Source organism: Pholcus phalangioides, unplaced genomic scaffold, assembly GCF_987345545.1.
Source record: "Pholcus phalangioides strain wild (caught in Gottingen) unplaced genomic scaffold, Ppha-v1.0 ptg000003l_1, whole genome shotgun sequence".
NCBI lineage: Eukaryota > Metazoa > Arthropoda > Arachnida > Araneae > Pholcidae > Pholcus > Pholcus phalangioides.
Genome location: NW_028301596.1, coordinates 32969506 through 32989558, shown reverse-complemented (window position 1 = coordinate 32989558; position 20053 = coordinate 32969506). Strand labels below are relative to the sequence as shown.

The following is a 20053-nucleotide window of genomic DNA, read 5'->3' as shown; positions in this document are numbered from 1 at the left end:
AAAAATTATATACAGTAAAACTGCTCTCTTGCGAACAAAAAAATTTGTCTGTAAAAGAGGGGTGACCGTTAATAAGGGTTTTGAAATTCATGCTTTTATTATACAAGGGAAAATTGTTATTTGGCCATAAAAGAGGGTTGGTCGCATCTGAGAGGTGTCCGTTAAAAGGGGTTTTACTGCATATATATATGGAACGATTTTTACATGATAGGTATAACAAATTTTTAAGAAATTAAGTTCTCTTGTTCTCTGATTGGAGTTGATAGTTTCAATGTTGAAATAGGATGTTGACCTAGGTCTAAATCTTCTTGTAGCAACTGACGGCCAGTCTTTTGATTTTTCACTGTGATCTTGCCTTTAAGGTCACCCTAAAATTATATTTCAAAAAAATTGTCATATATTTTAGCATCCATGATTTTCTTAAGACATCACATATGTAATCTAGTGTTGTTATGAAAATTTATTACTTATTTAGGACACTGGATTTATTTTATCCAAATCTATATCTATACAATAACATGTCCTGACTGATTCACTGATTCATCATTGCCGAGCCAAAACTGCTGAAGCTATAAATATGGAATTTGGTTCTGTAGTTTTATTCCATAATGTAAAGACTGACTCACCAACAAGAGGGGTTTTCAAAATTTGACCCATAAGGGGGTTATATGAAGAACCGCTGAAGTTATAAATATGAAATTTGGTCAGTATTTTATAATATAGAAAGACATTAAAACAGGATTCCTGGAAAAAAAAAATTTCAAATCCCCAAGGTGGTCATGAGGGGTTCAAATGTTATATGGGGGAAATCGTCAATGAGTAATTTTAAGATTACCAAGTCCATGCGAGCAAAGCAGTGGGTAACAGCTAGTGCTATATAAATTTGATTATATTCATATTGCTCTTTTTAAAAAATTTAGACCTCCAGTTAGTGATCATACTTGTAAAATTTCAAATGGCAATACCAATTTTTTTGTTTCCTCTTGTGACTTGGCACTTGGGATATGTCAAACCTTGTACTACACAATTATGAAATGGAAGAAATTATGAATAAATCAGAGAAAAAAGTGCTGATTCAAAACTTACAACAAGCCTCTGAAGATTCTGTACTTCTACTGAACTGAGTATAGCTGTAATGTTTGGCTTGCATTCATAGTCAAACTTTCTCGTAATACACTCAAAATCACCCTAAAAAATGAAATTGTTTTCAATTTGTTGAATAAAAAAAATATTTATGTACTTCTGTGTTTTTGATGCGTAATGGTAATCATATTTTTGTTATAGTGAACCACCACGTTGTAGACGTGGAAAGATGTATTGGGGCACCATCTTGTTGAAACACCCATTTATTCCCTTCTAATCATTCCCAAAAGTATGAGCAGATTATGCTCACCAAGTTTCCTGAAAATTTTCAGACTCCTAGAAAATACAGGTCTTACCGCTGAAATAAAATGCTCTGTAAACCACTCCAGACTTTCATAATCATTTGTCCCTTATAGACTTATGAGCCAAGTATAATCTTTCGTTTTTAAAGATTGGCTTTTGGCAGGGTGGGCGAACCATTTCTTGGGTTTAAGGACAAATTTTTGTGATCAAGTCAATTTTTCATCTGATGCAGAGACATTTTCCGACCAAATGTCATTCTTACAATCCACTTCACTGTAGTCTTAGTCATTGTATGTGGCCTTTCACATCAAGATTTTGGTTTAGAATATATATTACTGGCTAGCACAAGGTAAATACTTCATTTGGACTATTATAAAGCATTCAGAATTTCGGTAACACCCTTACCTTTCATTTTCTGCTTCCACAATTTACAAACCTCTGTCTGAGTTTTTTGATGACTTTGGCATTTTGATTTAGAGATTAAATCATTAATTCTGCTTCTATATCACGTCTGGCACATAATCTTAGTCATACACTCATACACAGCCATTAATTTGCATAAAATAATGTTTGTGCCTTAACTTTTGAAACACTTGTTTTTCATTATATTAATTAACATTTCTGAAATTTCATACTGTGTATATGCAACCTTGTGTATGTGTGTGAATAAATCTTGAGAGGTTTTTTTTGCTGTCATATCTGGTTTTTCAGTTTTTTATGATTTACTTACTGTGACTAAACTTTTGAAACAAACTAATATCAAATGCAACTTACAAACTCAAGCTCGATATCCAACCGTCTCACTTCATTCAAATCAGCATCACCAGGGATATCAATAGAAACAACTACATCCATGCTGTTGCAAAATGTTTCTCGATGATGATAAAATTGCAGCATCACCACTGGGAGACTTGCAGATGACTCACAATCGCTCGAGAATTTAATTACAAATTCTATGTCTTCAAATACAGTTGCTGAAAATGAAGAAAATATATCTTTAGCTTTACAAATATAGTATAGTAACAATGATAGAAGTTAAATTAATGTATTTCTCACATTACGTAATTTAATTAAATATGATGAAAATATGGAATTTGGCTAATTTGTTTAAAACCTGTCTATTGCTATAACATAATTTCAGAAGATATAAAATGCATCCTTCCCATTTTCAGTAAAAGTCCATTATAACGAGTGCAGTTTATAATGAGAATCTTGCTATTACGAGTAATTCAAAAGTGATTGTCAAGAGCTTATGCTAAAGATGCAAAAAATATTCACTTATAGCGAATTATTTATGAATGTAAAGCAGAACACACATTTTCACTGTAACAACAGAATTTCCTGAAAAGTTTCTTTTTCCATTTCTTTAAGAATTATGGATAAAATGGACTGGAAAGATTGCCATTTTTCTTAATTTCTTCACCCTATTTATAGGTGTTTATAAATGGGGCATATCAGTACCATCCCATAGATAGGAAGGCTGCGCCTAAGTGGCATGGTGGTGAGATGCTTGTCTACCACAGTGGAGGTTGCTGTCAGATTTAAACCGAGGTATATATATATATATATATATAACAAGATATTTTCCCTAATGAGCTGGAGGCGACCACTGATAGATGGCACCTTCATTACCAACCCAACTCATTTATGGCAATAAATTGCAGTATAGCGATATGGCCAGAGTTGGTGTTTGGTGAAGTAGTAGGTAAGAAGGCCACATGCATCTTGTTATCTATAGAGGAGATGGAAAAACACATTTTATCTGTAGGTTTGTTTGCAGGGCAGCAACTAGAGAGAGCAGGAGGGTCTGGTGACCAGAGCGCTGGATCAAAAAGGGTGCTGATTTCACTGTTTTTCCCATTCAAAATCACACAGGATGCTAAAATGGACATCGGCCCAAGGCAACAGAGTAAATTTTTGTTTCTAGTTGCTGCCCTGTATGTTGGTTAGGCACTTGACTTCTGGTCTTGATATCATTGTTATTTCCTTTAAAATATCGTTCCCCCCCCCCCTCTTTTTTTGGAATCTTCCAAACCTGGACACAAGACAAACAGGTTTTAATCATTTTCTCTGTCTTAAATGTTATTGGAACACTTGTAGTGCAACGAATACTCCAGTTGCAGAAACTGTTGCATTCCACAAAGTGCAAATTGTTTGTAAAATTAATATTGTGTATACATATGAAGTTAACTTCAAATGCCAAAGTATTTCAAAATCAAAAGGAAAAAGAAAGGTAAATTTATCTGCAAGTCGATTCTGCTTATAACATTTTTCAAAAAACCGTCATAAAAAACGTAAGCAGGAAAACGGTTGAAATGAAAAATCTTGATCAGTATTAGAGTTGAGAGAAAGAGAGAACCACAAAAATGTCTTACTACACAGGAAAACGTTCTAAGTGGGATCCACTGTAGTTTGTTTTTCCCCTCCAATTCATGTTTCTACAGTATAAAAAACGAAAATTCGTTTATAACGAGAAGTTCATTGTAACGAAAATTTTCCCTCTAATTGTGAACTATCATATTATAACAGACTTTTACTGTATATGTATGCATAAAACATATATTTTTTCTTCCTGAGCTTCAGATAGTCTCATCCTATTCTTGTAGAGTCCAGTAAGGTGAGTGCAGTCCATGTATGTTGCATGTTGTCTAAGAAAATAATCTTTCTAAATGATCTACTTCTGTGATCAGTGCTTATTGTTGGGGTCTACTCAATATCTGATATAACTCAATAATGATATAACTCAATCTGATATAACGCAGATATGAGTCAAAATTATAACCTAAAACCATAGAAATGTTTATCATCTATCTGACTCAGGTGATTGAAAAATTACAAAAAGGTCCATTATAACAAGTGCTGCTTATAACGTTGAAAACAGGGACGGGGGACTAGCCTTGGAAAGAGTAAACACATAGGTTCAAAAGGTGGTCTTCAATACATTCCTAATAGAGAGCGATAATATTTATTTCATTCTATCTTTTATGAACAACTGACCTATCAAACTGAATTACAGGAACCTATCATAAAAGGCATGATACAAACAGAAATTCACCTTTGCAATCAGTCCATGCAAATTTTTTATTGAAAATGCTGTTGCCTTTCTCTATTACTCTGTCACCAAGTGTTCGAAATTCATTCAAGCTTGATTCTGTTGTTGGACACTGAGACTCGTGCACATTCTGATCGCACTTAAATTCTATAAAGATTAAGAAATTGAATTCTTTAAGTAATTTACAGATTAATTTCCTCTTCACAAGGATGTAAAAAATATATAAAAGTAATGTTCTTTAAAAAAAATAACATTTCTTACTATTTCAATAGAATATGGCAATGAAACAGTTGATATTTACATATAGTGAAACCTCGATAGAACAGGGCTGGACAAATCACATAAAAAATCTAGGTGCCAGAAGAAATCTTTAGGCACTAAAAATTTTTTTACCAGAAGGAAAAGGTCCAAAATAATTCTTCTTTTGACTTTTTTTCAGGGCATGGTGACTCTCTTCCATGTTGGCAGATATGTTGCTATAAATTCCAAACATATTGTGCTGCTCTCAGCCTGCAATTTATTAACTACACAAAGAAAATCTTAGGCGCCTACACCAATTTTTTCGTCGCCATGGCTACCTGCCACCTGAAATTTGTGCAGCCCTATGATGGAATGATGCTCTGTGGACCAAGAAAAAAAACTGTTGTAGAGGGATTATCAAAGGACAATGTTACTCTCTGCTACCTGTACGAAGGTTTATAACGGCTGGTTGATGCAAGGATGAATTCAAGAACGAAAGAAAATTCAACTGCCCGAGATAACTTTGCATTTCGGGACCATCCATGTATGGTTCCATTCAGTGCACACGAGCTCTAAGGAAAGATTGGAATTCGTTGCTTTGTAGTGGTTTAGGGTCTGTCTAGTGGCTCACCTGGCAAGTGAGATTACATGGTTTGATTCCCACAAAGACAATTGAATTTTCTGTTCTTCACTGAATTTATCTTCGCATCTCGGCCAGCTGTTAAAAACTAGGGACTTTACCATAAAAATTATATACAACAGAGGGCTCTGTGAGTCAAAAAACATTGAGAACCACTTTTATACTATAAAGAAAATAGCTTAACGACAACTTCATCAACACTTTAGGAGGGTAGAATAGTACAAAATATGGATGCTATTAAACACCCTCGAAAGAACAAACACAGGTGAGGAATTTAAAAACAAACTGATGGTGGAATATAAAAAATATTAGTTGTAGAACAGTTTGAAATATCCTCAAAATATGTTGTTATAGAGGGTTACCATAACAAAGGATATTATTGTATCGAGAGGACTGTAGGGCATTCCAAACCTAAATACTGTAACTACTGCTCATTTTAAAAAATATCATTGTTGAGGGATTTATCATTATATAGAGTATTGTTTTATCAAGAAGACATCAATGAATAAGGCAAATACATGAAAATACAAAAAACCCTAATGCATTTCAACACCAATGGGTGTCGTCTTCAGAGGGAAAATGTTTAACCACTGGTCACGCTGACCAAGTTTCCCACATTGGTGTTGAAATGCATTAGGATTTTTTTTTATTTTCGTGTATTTGCCTTATTCATTGGTGTCTTCTTAATATTCTTGGGCAAAGTTGATCAACTCTTCCATGGAGTATCGTTGTAGTGAAGTTTCCACAATGAAACTTTGCTACAACAATGTTGTTGTATATATATATATGTATGCATAATTTATGTATTGTGGGTGAAAAATTCACAGAAGAAAGCAGCATTTGTATGTGAATGAATGGCTGTGCATAAATCTCATGCCATCACTCTTGTCATCATTATATCTGCTTGTTAGTTTCAGTGCACTATTACTCAATTGTCACAGATTAAAATTAGATTTGTTACTTTTATTTTAGGAGTATTATTTGAAAAGTTATCAGAATAAAAGAGAGTATTTTAATTGAGAGTAACTGAGAGATTATCAGTAAAATAATTGAAGCACTTCATTTGCAGGTAAATTCTAGTCAGTATGATGACAACTTTACTCCATCAATATATGATACAGCTTCTATTGAAAAATGAATACATTGATGACTTTTCAGGATTGCAAATCATGACTTTTTTTTCCAAATATGAAAGATCAAGTTATAAACCAGGGGGTGCCAAACTTGTGGGCTGCATGCAGTCCCTGAAGGAACTATTGCCGGCCTGCAACATCCTAACAAGATCCAAAAAATAGTGTCCTTTCTTTAAATTAAAATAATTTCTTTTAATTTAAAAGTAATGAAGTATTTACGCCAGAAAATTATAAATCAAAATGAATCAGCAATGAGAGCCAATTTTTGAATTCAGCTGCATATTCACGAAAAATTCCAAGTGATGGTTCCTTGGTTAAGAAATGAATGCTACAGAAACCCCTAAAAATGAACCCCCTAATGAAAATTAAATTTTATCATGAAACCCCTAAAAATCTCGGAATTCTGAGAGCTTTTAAATAAATAATTTTCTCTTGCTAAAAAACATGTTTGTCTTAAATATGTGCAAGTGCTTCATGATTTATTATTTATTTATTTTTTTATTATGGTCAAAAGAGTAACAGCAATAGGTGATAATTTGCGTTACCTGTTGGAAGTAATATCCTCAAATGTACATTACTTTTCAATAGCACTCAATGAAATTTCAGGTGTTCAAAACATGGCTCAAATGACTGTTTCTTTGAGCTTGTGATGGCAATATGTAAGAAATACTGAAGAATTTTTAGAAATATTTTCTATTCTTGGAACCACAAAAGGGGGGGGGGGTGGATATATTTCCGACATCGTGGCAAAATGTATCATTAATTATGCTTGAGGAAAAATATCAATCTTCTATGAACAAACTCACAGCAGTGAGAAAGGGTGGTATGTCAGCAATGGTTGGCCGAAACAAAAATAAATTTTTGAGACAAAAAATGCATTCAGAAAATTCTTGAACTGCAATTTTTCCATTGCGTCAATTTATCAGGTCTCTTTGCAGGGTTCCTCTTGCTGCAAAGAGTTGGAATTATGCAAAGACAGTGATGAACACTTCGAACTGTATCTGATCTAGAGGCCTCAAGCAGTGCTTATTCTCGCGATTTCTTAAAGACTTGGAGAGGGAATTTGACTGGCTACCTCATTACAGAGAAATATATTAGTTTTCCTTCATGAAGTTCTAAAAAGACCATTTTGTTTTTTTCTCTCAAATGAGGTAAAGCTGTTCCTGAAAATGAAACATCAAGATGTTTTGTTTCATAATGATAGGATGAGTGCGATATCTAGTATTTTTTATTTATATTACAGGACATTTAAATGGCTTTAATATCCAATTTTAAGGGGAAGATCAGCTAACAATTTATAATCTTGCACTTCACATTGATTCCTATTGAAAATTTTTTTTGGATATTTTAATTAATTTTAATTACCAATTAACAAAATTCTAATTACTATTTAGTAAAATTCTAATTACTAATTAACAAATGTTTTGATTACTAATTTTTAATAATTGGTGCCCCACTTGAGTTGTAATTTTGAAGCAGATGGCCCAGGGCCTGATTGAGTTTGACACCCCTGTAAACTATGTTTCCTGAATACACATACCCACTTGTACGCCTTTCAGTATATCTTCAAGCTGTGCTCTTCTACTGCTATTTCTCATAACTTTTTGCAAATGTTTCATAAAATATCCGTTTGATTCTTTATCACTCTCATGCACTGCACAGAATGATGATCTGTACAAAAAGAAATCAACAAAAATATTTTTTGTTATAAATTGTTTCTTTTTTTCTTTTCTTTATACATTGATGCTTACAAATTTTTTGGCTATTTTTTTTCTACCACGGCTAATAAAAATTTTATTTGACATGGATGCATACATTCACGTTACACAGCCATGTTGCGAGCTGAATTTTTGCACAATCATAGTCAGAATTGGTATATTTTGAGCCAGATTGATTTATTTTCATCTGAGAATCACTTTCCAGATATGCACCTATATTTCTCTTCAGAATGATTCTGAGTCCTTTTATGTAAAATTAATGATCAAGCAAAGCGAAAAATACTTTTGAATAAAAGCCCATACTTAGATGTTTTCAGTGCAGATGTTCTCTCAGTGTGAGACACTCTTAACATTCTCAGCACATTCTAAGATATAATCTTTTACATCTGCACATGAGCATGTGTCAAACAAAATAGCTGACCAGATCATGATAGAAGACACCTACAAACCCAACTGAGTTGGGAAGAGTGTTTAAAATGGAATGATCTTCAGTTTCTTAAGTTCCTGTAAATTCTGCATCCAATTACAAAGTTGTCTAATTCAGCCCTCTGTCAGTTTGTCTTTTTTACAGTGTTTCTTAGCGTTTTATGAAAACTTATTTTCAAATTTTGAGCTGTACCTGGAACAAATTTAAAAAAAAATTCCATAGAAACCTATGGGAAATCATTTTTCTGCTAAGGAATGTGATTCCGGGATAAATTATCTTTGTTAGTGGAGGTGTGACTGTACATACATTTTCAGTTAGTGTTATTTGTTTTTCATTAATTTAATGACAAAAATTTGTTTATTGTTGGAATCACTTTTTTTTCGTTTTGAAATTAATCAGAGATTCAGGAATTGGAAATTAGAATAAGCCTATATACTTTTTTTTTGCTTTTTCTTTTAGTTTCTATTTAAAAAGGTCACTTACGTTGCATAACATCTGAAAGTATTCCCTTTTACTTCAGCTTGGCAACATTTTTCAGGAACTATTTTTTCAGCTCCTCTAAAAAAAAGCAAAGCTTATACATATAAAAAATTCTAGAACACTTTTTTACTTTGAATAACAGTGAATGAAAAAATTTCTTAAAACTCACTCTGGTGTATTTCTGCAAACATCAAACATCTGCACAATCAAATCAGGCTTTTTGTTTTGCATCTTACTAAGGATGCAATCAGTGCAAACTGTCATAGAGGATATCTGCTCTGAACTCAAACCTTTGAATACAGTGGCACAATCAGTAGGCATGAGGTACGTCTGTTTACATAGTTGTAGCCCATGACCAGCAACATATATAAAACCTGAAATATCGGAGCTCGTTAAATCTAATATAAAGAAATAATAAGCATTAAAGTCGGGCCAGATTAACCATCAAGCAAAATAAGCACATGCTTAAGGCATCAGGAAAAAAGGGGCACCACAAAAAGTTATCTTTTTTTTAAACTATGTAGATTACAAGAAGACTCGAACATGTATCAGAAAGAAAAAGCAGTCAAGAAGAACTATGGCTGGCCCCAATAAGCGTGGAAACTGACAGGGCTCTAGTCCGGGGGGGGGGGATCCCAAAATGATATTCTTATACTTTTTTTTTATTTCTCACGCTATAAATTCACTATTTAGGGAACTCGCCAAATACGCCAGCTTGGTGGGAGGGTCGGCTGCTGTAGGATGTAGATACCATGCCAACAACAGTAATTCATTAGAGATAAAGTTCCTGTGGGTAATATGGCTATGCTAAGATTCGATCATTTCTCCTAATGAGAATAAAAATATGGGAAATTCTAAAAAACAGTCAATATATAGTAGAAAATACCTTGAAATGCTGTCAAAAGCAAAAAAAAAGCATAATTAAGGTCAGCTCAAATAGAAAATATTTTTTAAAAAATCCAAAAAGTACATTTGGGCCAATTTAAAAACAGTGACGATAACATTGACATGTAGTTTTTAGATTACTTAATTACAACAAATAAACAAATAGTTTTCATTAGAATTTTTAATATTGAATCGCAAGAGCAAAATTTTGATGAAAAAAGTAGAAAAATGTAACTTTATAATGTATAGCTAGAATAAAAGCATCGTAACAAAAATGTAAAAGATATTTGATAAGCTGAGATGGAAAAATGGTGAAAAAAAACCCATTTTAATTATGACACAAATAGAAACAGAGAAAAAAATGTGAAATTCTCGTATTTAAAACCCAAATTTTCCATATTTTTCTCATCGAAATATGGTCAGCCTATGCTCACAAATATTTGCATCACATTCTGCATTAGATATTAGTTATTTCTGAAATTTTTAAAATTTTATTAAATGTTTTTTTCCAATATTGAATTAAAATATAGCATTTGAATGCCTTCAAAGGTCTTAATCTGGCCCTGATTAGAGTCAATTAAGATTGAATGATGTTCGTTTGAAATTTTCTTTAAAATCTTTTCCACACATATATATATATACCATATTTCTTCGATCCCAAAGTTTCACAATATCTGTCGATTGCATTCTTCATTTCCACACAATTTAGATTCTTCAGTGATATTGTCTTGAAGCCTAAGGTTGTTAATAGTTTTCTCATGGTCACCACATCATTTGATATAAGTGAAAATTTATCTTCTTTTAGTTTTGAAAGTGGTTCTGAACCTCCACAGTGTTCATTCGCTATTAGAAGAGCAACTTTTTCTTCAGCTGCAAAAAGAAACAAATATGTGAATATCAATACATATCAATAGTATCTCATATAAAAGTTATAACCTTACTACTCAATATCTTCACATACAATGCAAAACTCTTTCTGAAAGTAAATTCATATGAATGTGATGATCAAAGGATTACTATGTATCAGATTAACCCTTGGACAGGGCCATAACTAAGCAGGTGCACCCGCACAGGGCCCACTTGTAAGGGGGCCCGAATGGGCCTTAATTCAAATTCTTGCACAGGGCACAGAAACGGCTAGCTACAGCCCTGCCTTTAGGTGTGCCATTTAAGCATTATGTCTTGATTTCAGCTCTTCCTTTGTGAGATAAAAAGGATCACATTTTTTGACTGTGGGTCGTTTTTCATTGCGAATTGATGAGAAATGAAATTGGTATAAATAGCATTCATGTTTCCCATCCATTCTGTGCTTTGTCTCGTACATATTCAAATTTTAAAGCAAGTATTTGTGTGGTGATATGCAGATTTTCTTTTTCATAGATTTTACTACTGACAGCTAATGAAAGCAAATGCTGGTTTTTTTTGTTTTTTTTTTTGCTTCTCATATTAACAAAATTTAACTGTATACAAATATACTTCTATACTGTATACTTCCCACTGTATCACAAATCAATTATCGATTCAGTAGCTCGCTAAGCTCTTCATCTATTTACAAAACAAACAGTTAACTCCAAAATGTTCAGCAATGAGATCTACAAGGCGGACTCGTACAAATGTTGGCTACTTAAAAGCATGTAAAGTTATATGACTTGTTCCCCACCTCTGATGACAACTTTCATTTTCTTCCCTGCCTTTCACAAAAGCCTCCAAACACACCCATGTATCCTAACTTGTCCATCTTCTGTTGTCTTAGAAAGTATTTAGAGTTGTAGTTGAACCACAGTTTCTGAAGTTTGTAAAGTGAATAGTTATGAATCAAAGAATAGACTATTTGGATCTTATTGTTATAAATTTGACTAATTGTGTTATAAATTTTTACTAAATAATTCACTAACATACAAAAAATGTTTCTGTTAAATCATACTAAATGCATCAAACATATTCTGCAACCTGTAATTCCAAAAAAGGTATTGGCTCAAATATATCTTGAGAATATATATATATAACAATAATAATACTAACGTTCAAAACATGTGAGCTCATCAGAAGGGCGAAGCTCTACAGTTACAACATCAGTGAATCGATGGTGCTTTTGGTTTGCTACTTTGCAATAATACTTCCTTTTCATCTGTTTTTTGTGGGCATCCGTAAATAGATTTTCAAGTCTCAACTCAGCATTTTTTTCTCCTACGGGAGGAAAAAACAGAAGAAAAATACAATTCACTCTTCAAAATTGAATATTACTTTTATTTTAATCAAATTGTGATGAAATAATTTTATAACAATGTCATATTTTTCAATTTCAGTTTCCATTTTAGATTTTAGGAGGGGAAGAATTGGAACAATTCAAATAACTGAAATTAAGATATATTGTGTCTGAAAAATTATAATATCTGTACCTTTGATTGGACATCCATCACTGTCACAATACCATTGGTATTTCAGAGGATATTTACTACTTGCTTCACATTTCAGTATTATAATGCTGCCTTGCTTCACATTCTCATGACTGACAGGTTGTTTTAAAATCTCAATATCACCTGAAATAATGCATAACTCACAGAAGGCAAATTTGAAATTCAATACTTGTGCCAATTATGTCAAATTCAAAATAAGGAACTTATTTGCTGAAAATAAGTTGCTTACAATATTACTTGCAACATAATTTGGTGAAAATTACAATTACTTTCGCATAATTTTTTAAAAAATAACTTTTTATATTTATCATCATTTGTTTAAATTGCTCGTCTGAGAAACTTTTTTATATGGAGCATATGATTGTGAGTGAGGCATTGAGTTTTCGACATATTAAAAGAAATTATCAGAATCTGTTGGGAGTGGTCATAGGAGTATGCAAAGGGAGGCATACGGGGCTGGGGGACATGTGTTTTCCCGCAAAACCATCTGAAACTGAAAACATTTTTGAATTAAAAAATATGTATCAAAAGAAAACACCTATACACAATCATCTTAAAAAATTTTGTGAATTTGAAATTTTTTTAGAAGATTAGTAACTAAAAATTTCTTTAGAGGCGATTCTTGTGCTCCCCTTCCCAAATCTTGTGCCCCCTCTGAAAATTTGATCCTGCCTACCCCTGGAAATGTACAGTCCAGACTGTTGGTTTGTGCATTATGCTTGACTTTTGGATATTAAATGATAGCAACTTAATTTCTCATTCATGTAATTTCAAAAACATAAATAAAGGGTTATTCACGAATATTTCATTATTAATAGAAAAGTATCAAATATAGATTTTGTAAGCTATGATTATTCATCAATTGTGAACAGTTATACATTTATGCACTAGAATAACTGTTTTACTGTTTTTAATTTAAAATATATATATAAGAGTAAGAATTAATTTCTAGTATATGGTTTCACATACATTTCTCTGCGAGATTTGAATCCATCGAAGAGTCTGTAAGGCTCATACTATCAGATGACCACATTTCCTGGCACAAGAGAAATTTTTAATAATATTTTAGAAAAGTAAAAAAATACGAAATATATATATACCATTTACAAATAATAACCAAATACCTAAATAATATTTTTCCTCCTAAGTTTTAATTAAAGGAAATTTTCATTCTGAAATTCATTTATGCAAAATTTAGATAAAAGTATTTTGTTATGTCAAAATCATGACTAATATTACCCAAATCTTTAACACAATTAAATATTGTCATTCAATAATAAATGTAATACATACATGATGACAAATACCTTACCTTTGTTTGAGGGCTGTCTTCATTACTTTCAGGTATGCATTGAACGGGCACTTTCTCCTTCCTAGGAGTCGCTCTCACATTAGCTGTGCCACAAACTTGAAAAAAATCAAATCATCATCATATAAAATTATGGAATGACATTGATTGTACTGTTTTCAAATGCTTTTTATTTAAAGAAAAAGTTATTTAAAACTTCAGTTTTTACTATTTTCTCTTAATTTTTTTTATATGTGAAAAAACATCTATTTACAATATTATTTAATCATAACTTCCAAATATTCCAATTAAGCTCAGGTTTGATAAACTATACTTACAAGGTTTAACTACAGTAACTGAGCATAATCTAGTCTCGCATTCAGAAGGACTCGAAGAGTGAAATGCTCTTATACGACAGTAGTAAGACCCAGAATGTTCTTGTCTAAAATAAATGACATGACATAAGAAAATCAATTTTGATGATCAATGAAATAAAAAATAAATAATAAGTAAAAGCCTCTTAGTATTTTGAGCATCTGTTTCCATGGATGTAGAAACTATAGTTTCTGAAATTTAAATGGTATAGCCAATGGGTTCTTATCATTTTTCAACCACAACCCAAAATCAAAGCCTTGATCACCTTTGTGACCCATTAGTTTATTTGAAATTTAAAAACTATTTTCAAATATTTCTGATCAACAAAATGTTCAGTTTTCGAAATAAGTGAAACCAGTTCACGACATTTTAACAGGAGACCCATCTCTGGATTCATGACCCAAATCAAACAAAGGGGTCCCCAAAATTATCAAAAGCTCTCAAGAATTCTGAAATTTTTTCTCTCACAAATTTCCAATTCTTTTTCATTTATTTCAGAATTATTTTTTATTAGTTCAGGAATAATTTTTCATTAACGAGAGTTGTACGACCCATCTTAGGAGGCCCTGTGATCCAAGTTTGTGTCAAGACATATGTTAAGAATCCTTTGGATTATCCATTATGTTGCCATAATGTATGGCAATTTTTATTTTCATACATTAGAAAACATAAATGATAATAAATGTATATTAAAATAATTCATGTTCAACATTACAGTAGCATTAGAAATCTTTTTGTACTGATCAATAACACAGAATGGCACAGAGAATATACAGACAAAATTACATAAATGGTAACACTGCTTAGAAAAATTAATGTTCTTTAGGAAATTTTAATGGTTTTAGGGTACATTGGGGCTGCTGATTCTGAATCTGCCATTGGTTTTGTCAGATTGGCTGTAGTTTTTCAAATAAAGTGAAAATCAAATTTCGATGGTAATACATAACTAGCATACAAATCGCATTGAAACTGAGCATTATAAATAAATACAGTAAATCATTGCGAAGATATTTAAGTGGTTTTAGAATGATTTTAAGGTGCTGATTCTAAATTAGGCATTCTTTTTTTGTCAGATTGGCTCTAGTTTTTGACATATAGGAAAAATTAAATTGCAATGGTAATACATAAGCAGCATTCAAACCACATTGTTGAGAGTAGGCATTATCCCAAAAAAATTAGAACTAATTTGGCAAAATCAATGCTAGATTTGAAATCAACACCCCAAATTGACTCTAAAATCACTGAAATATCTTTGCCAATGATTTACTGTATTTATTTATAACACAGTTTCAATGTGATTTGCACGCAGCTTATGGTATTATCACTGAAATTCAATTTTCCCCTTATCCCAAAAACTTCAGCTAGTCTTACAAAACCAATGCCAGAATCAGAAGCCCTAATATACCCTAAAATCACTGAAATATCTTTGAGAACAAAATCAATGTTGGGCAATGTAGTTAATAGATTTTTAAGTTATAGGCAATACGATGCATACACAGAACAACGTGTTTGTGAGAAGATAAAGAAAATGAAAAGAAAAATGAACACCAAGAATTGAATTTTTCAAAAAAGAAGAGTAGTTATACTAAAATGTAATGTGAAGCATAGCTTTTTTTCCCTTTCCACACATCGCACACTTTTTAATTTTTCATTAATTTGTCCATCTGTACAGCTAGAGTGAAAAAATATACACTGTTTATAGTTTCATAAATATTAATAACCTTGCATTTTCTATGACCAGTTCTTTTTCTAGCTGCAAAAGGAGTTCTTCTTCATCTCTGAACCACTGATACTCTGGTGGAGGAAAGGAATGAGCTTGACAAGACAATATCAAAGGATAACCCTCATAGACACTTATGGATCTGGGAGGTTGTTGAATAATTTCTAATGGCTCTGAAAATCAAATTAAATTCCAAACTTCATAAATTACTCACAATATCTGAACTTTGCATCTGATCTTTCTCATTAGGTCACATAAATCTTGAACAGGTACTATAGGACTATATGTTGATACAGATATATTTGATATTTATAGCCTAACCTTATATTGATCAAGGTATAAAACATTATGGTGCACAAATTCAAACTTTATTTATAATGCATAAAATAATTATTGTAAGTAAATTATTAGCAAAGAATATATTTTTTAGGAAAGTAATTAAAGTTTCATCACTTATACAACTCTGCAGTGAGAAAAAAACATATCACAAGAGAAAAAAAAATTCAATCAAATGACATACCATCTGCTTTCAATAATAAGAGGGGCCTAAATAAATTAGCAGCTTCCAGCCATTCAACCAAGTTGCGAATAGGAACCATTCTTGCATCTAATCGTTGAAGAAGAATTTCAGCTTCTTTCTGACCATCTCTGCCTCCATAGGAATTTATTGCTCGTAGCAATTGCCTGGGGAAAAAAATTAAATACCTTAACACACCTCATAGCAATAATCTTACAAAAGAATGACAATAATCATCTCATAACCTCCTAAATACAACCCTGATAATTTAACATATGACTAACACATAATATATATTTAACCTCATAAAACTATCTCAAAACCTATAACCTCTATAGCAATAATCTTGTAAATTTCCCATTACTAAAAAACTATACATAAAATTAGATTCCCTCAATAATGATATTCCCTTAAAATTATCATTTTCTTCAGTCCCTTCAAAATTGTTTCATAGGGAGTTTCACTGTATTTCATTCCAGATTGGACATGATTTCAATGTCTGGGGTGACTCCAGTGTTTACCGATATGTATCTAGATGTGTGATTCACCCATCAAAATTCAATTTTAATCCTCCGAATTTCATTGAGGAGTGAAAATACTCCTTCAAATTTTGGGTAATTTTATTTTAATAAAGTTATTTTGCACTGATAAAGAAAAATACTCTTCATTTTACAAAAATACCCCTAAAAACTTTGGAGAGGAGTGAAATTGCTCTTCAAAATTGCATGTTCAGGTAACACTGGGTGTGCTCCAAACAAAATTCTCACCTGCACAAAAAAATATTTCTTTGCTCCTCTTGCACATAAGCTGCCGAAACTATAAAAAAAAAACTGAAAAGATTTGTATGTACCATGTGAAAAATTGTGAATGATAGCACTGGCAATTCAATCATTACAGTTCTCACCCTGGGCTTATAAATTAATCCCCCACTTCTTAATACCATGCTGGCACATATTTATGATAAGGGTATATCTGGTTATCTATCTCTGTTCCCAGCTATATGCAATGCATTAAAAATTAAATTTTTCTTTGCATATTATTTCATCTAACACATTCACGTTTTGAATTTTACATACAGAACATTTTTCTAATTTTTCTGTCAATTATTTATTTTCTTTGTACTAAATTTGGGTATATTTCTATCAGAGCCATCTCAAGAGAATCATGGGGATCCTGGGCAAAGTGATTTTTCTAAGGCCCCTACTTGGCTAGAAATGTCTGCCTACCATTTTACATGCTTATCTCTGTTGTTTCATGTTTCATTCTTCATGTTTTCTCTAATAGGGTTGTTAATAAATGGAATAGCTTACCCCCGGAGGTAGTAAATTGTAACACAATTGACACGTTTAAAAAGAAATACGATAAACATGTTGGGGTGAATCGAGAAACAATCCATACTTAGAATAAGACAACCATAAGTATTCTTTATGGGCATTGTATAATATTTTATCATGTGTATATATTGTTTACAATTTTTGTTAATTTCATTTTTAATTGGGTTGCTGTATTTTTTAAATATATGACATCCATATTTTTATGGGCATCTTTTTCTCAGCCACCTCGTTGGGCATTTTTCCTGTTGTGGCGTTGTATTTGTATTTGTATACTGTCTAGAGTTTTTAACCGGGGAAAATTTTCATGAAGCTCCTTCTGTACTTGAAGTGCCCGGGTGGGCCCATGCATTAAGACGGCACTGATTCCTATAGCAGCACCCTGTGCACCAGTATGAATCACAGAGTTCTAGAGCTGCCTCTGTTCAATGCAATACATAATTAACTGAACTCATGATTTAGGATGAGGATTCTCACAAATTATAAAGGCTATATCAATCAGTGAAGCATGAGCGTACTAATGAAATGTATGCTTCTTAAAATATTATTTAATTAAAGTATTAAGTTATATGACTTGCCTATCTTTTCCCTGATATTCATATTTCTTTTTGTGGCCAAATTCAGATAATATACCTACAATAAGGTCATGAAACTATTCCAATAAATTATCGAAACCCTATATAACTAATATTTACTTTTGGTCATCATACCACACAGCCATACAAACAATTTTTATTACATCAAATCCTATTACAAAAACAATTCATAACTAGGATGGATTTTGTCATTTTTAAAAAAAAATTTGCAAAAAAGTTAGCTATGATTCATTTAAAAAATTTACATATAAATGAATACATATATTTATATTTTTCGTATTTATGTTCATTAAATTAGATGCTTATTCAGAATAATTTTCTTCAAAATAATGTATATTTATATATATGTATAAATATACTATATAATATGTATAAATATGTATATACTTTTCAGGACCAATGTAAAAAAATTAATACTATAAGATTATCTACATAGTTCTCTCCATAGCAATCCCTACACATTATTATTATGTAATTCTTTATACCTTATGTAGTCAGGGGGTAATGTCATGTGTTCAATAAGTTTTCTCCAAGCGAAGTTTTCATCCAAACAATCAACAAGCTCCATATATACTGCAGGATCAAGATCATTCAAACACAAATCTCTACCTATACATCTCATTGTTGACTGGACTCAGTTACAAACAACCTGGGAAATATAAATTAACAGGTGTCAAAGCTTCAATAATAGGTAACAGAGCTTTGCTATGAAAACAAATTATAATATTTTAACTATGAACAGGGCATATTAAGTGATACCATAAGAACTTTTTCAGAGAACTGTAACAAGAAAACTGATCAATTAGAAGTATAAAACATTTTGTTGTGGATCCATTTGAAGTATTTGTTAAACCCTGCTGCCATCAAAAAATAAAAAAAAGCCTAGTAACTGCCACTGTCTCGTATTTTTTTCGACTTCATAAAATAAAATTTTGAGAAATTGAGACAAGACAGATATTAAGGTACTTATAAAAATTCTTCATTTTATATTCTTCTTTGAGAATACAGCCCAGTGCCAATTAATATCAATAACAACCTCAAAAATGGATATATTGCATATGCATTCAAAAACTAATTTTTTCTGTTTATATTTAAAAAAATTCAGTACATCCCTAGCATCAAAAATTTTCTTTGAAGAGTTGTGTTAGTATGATTTATTTTAATTATGTGCATGGTGGAAAATTCAAAGTTTTGTTCTTCTAGATTTTTTTACCAAACAAAGAATTGAATTTGACGAAGAAAATTTAAAATTTTGAATTCATGAAAGGGAGAGAAATAGAAGAAATTTCAATTTTGAACTTTTCACTAAAAGAAATTGCAGAAATATGAAATTATTTATCACAATCAAATCAAACTTTGAAATAAAAAAGAAAAATCAATAAAAAAAATTGCCAGTGATAATTTAATTGTATTTACCGGTATATTACAATCACAGAGCAATTTGCCAGGTATTAATATAGTTATATACTCATTTCATTGAAAATTTATAAGAAACTATTTACGAATATTAATAACACTTATTAATATTCTTATTATAATATTTTAGCTTTAATCTACAAAATTTAGGAAAATGTATTTCAAATGTATCACCATGAAATTCCTCTCTCTAATAGGACAATTAATAACTTGTTGCTCCGACACTTGAAAGATATTTGGGAAAAGTAGAGAAAGTAAAAATAGGAAAAAAACTCATGGGAAAGAAACCAGGAAGTATTGTTTAAGACATTCCTATTGGCTGATATGTAAAAAGAAGGAGGAGCTTAATATGACGTGACTTGACTCAATTGTTACAGCTGCTATGAATGATCGCATCATATGAGCTTAATATCGAAACTGACATATTTTAAG

The 20053-nt window shown here is 31.6% G+C and overlaps 1 protein-coding gene across 2 annotated transcripts; it reads right to left on the bottom strand.

The window, feature by feature from the left end:
• Nucleotides 1-224: 224 nt before the first annotated feature.
• Nucleotides 225-19935, bottom strand: LOC149088432 (mucosa-associated lymphoid tissue lymphoma translocation protein 1 homolog). 2 transcript variants are annotated; one of them, XM_089247521.1, is made up of 17 exons: nt 19796-19935; nt 18691-18854; nt 16282-16445; nt 15763-15934; nt 14005-14108; nt 13691-13785; nt 13348-13414; nt 12361-12501; nt 11984-12148; nt 10604-10831; nt 9246-9450; nt 9080-9154; nt 7992-8122; nt 4442-4585; nt 2161-2360; nt 1087-1188; nt 225-368 (listed from the first exon to the last, which is right to left on the bottom strand). In XM_089247521.1, exons 2-17 carry the CDS (start codon nt 18825-18827, stop codon nt 225-227), a joined length of 2274 nt encoding a protein of 757 aa, XP_089103647.1. In that variant the 5' UTR covers nt 18828-18854; nt 19796-19935. The 2 variants fall into 2 exon arrangements, with proteins under 2 accessions (XP_089103647.1, XP_089103648.1); XM_089247522.1 differs by lacking the exon at nt 4442-4585 and having other exon boundaries at nt 19796-19881.
• Between the last annotated feature and the right edge of the window lie 118 nt (nt 19936-20053).

Excerpts from the sequence above, each read along its gene's own strand:
- LOC149088432 (XM_089247521.1), bottom strand. The coding sequence starts at position 18,827 with ATGAGATGTATAGGTAGAGATTTGTGTTTGAATGATCTTGATCCTGCA. Across the intron at positions 15,935-16,281 it reads CTTATTATTGAAAGCAGATG|AGCCATTAGAAATTATTCAA; the intron begins GTATGTCATTTG and ends TTTGATTTTCAG. Across the intron at positions 9,451-10,603 it reads TTTGGGATCGAAGAAATATG|GTTTTATATATGTTGCTGGT; the intron begins GTATATATATAT and ends CCGATATTTCAG.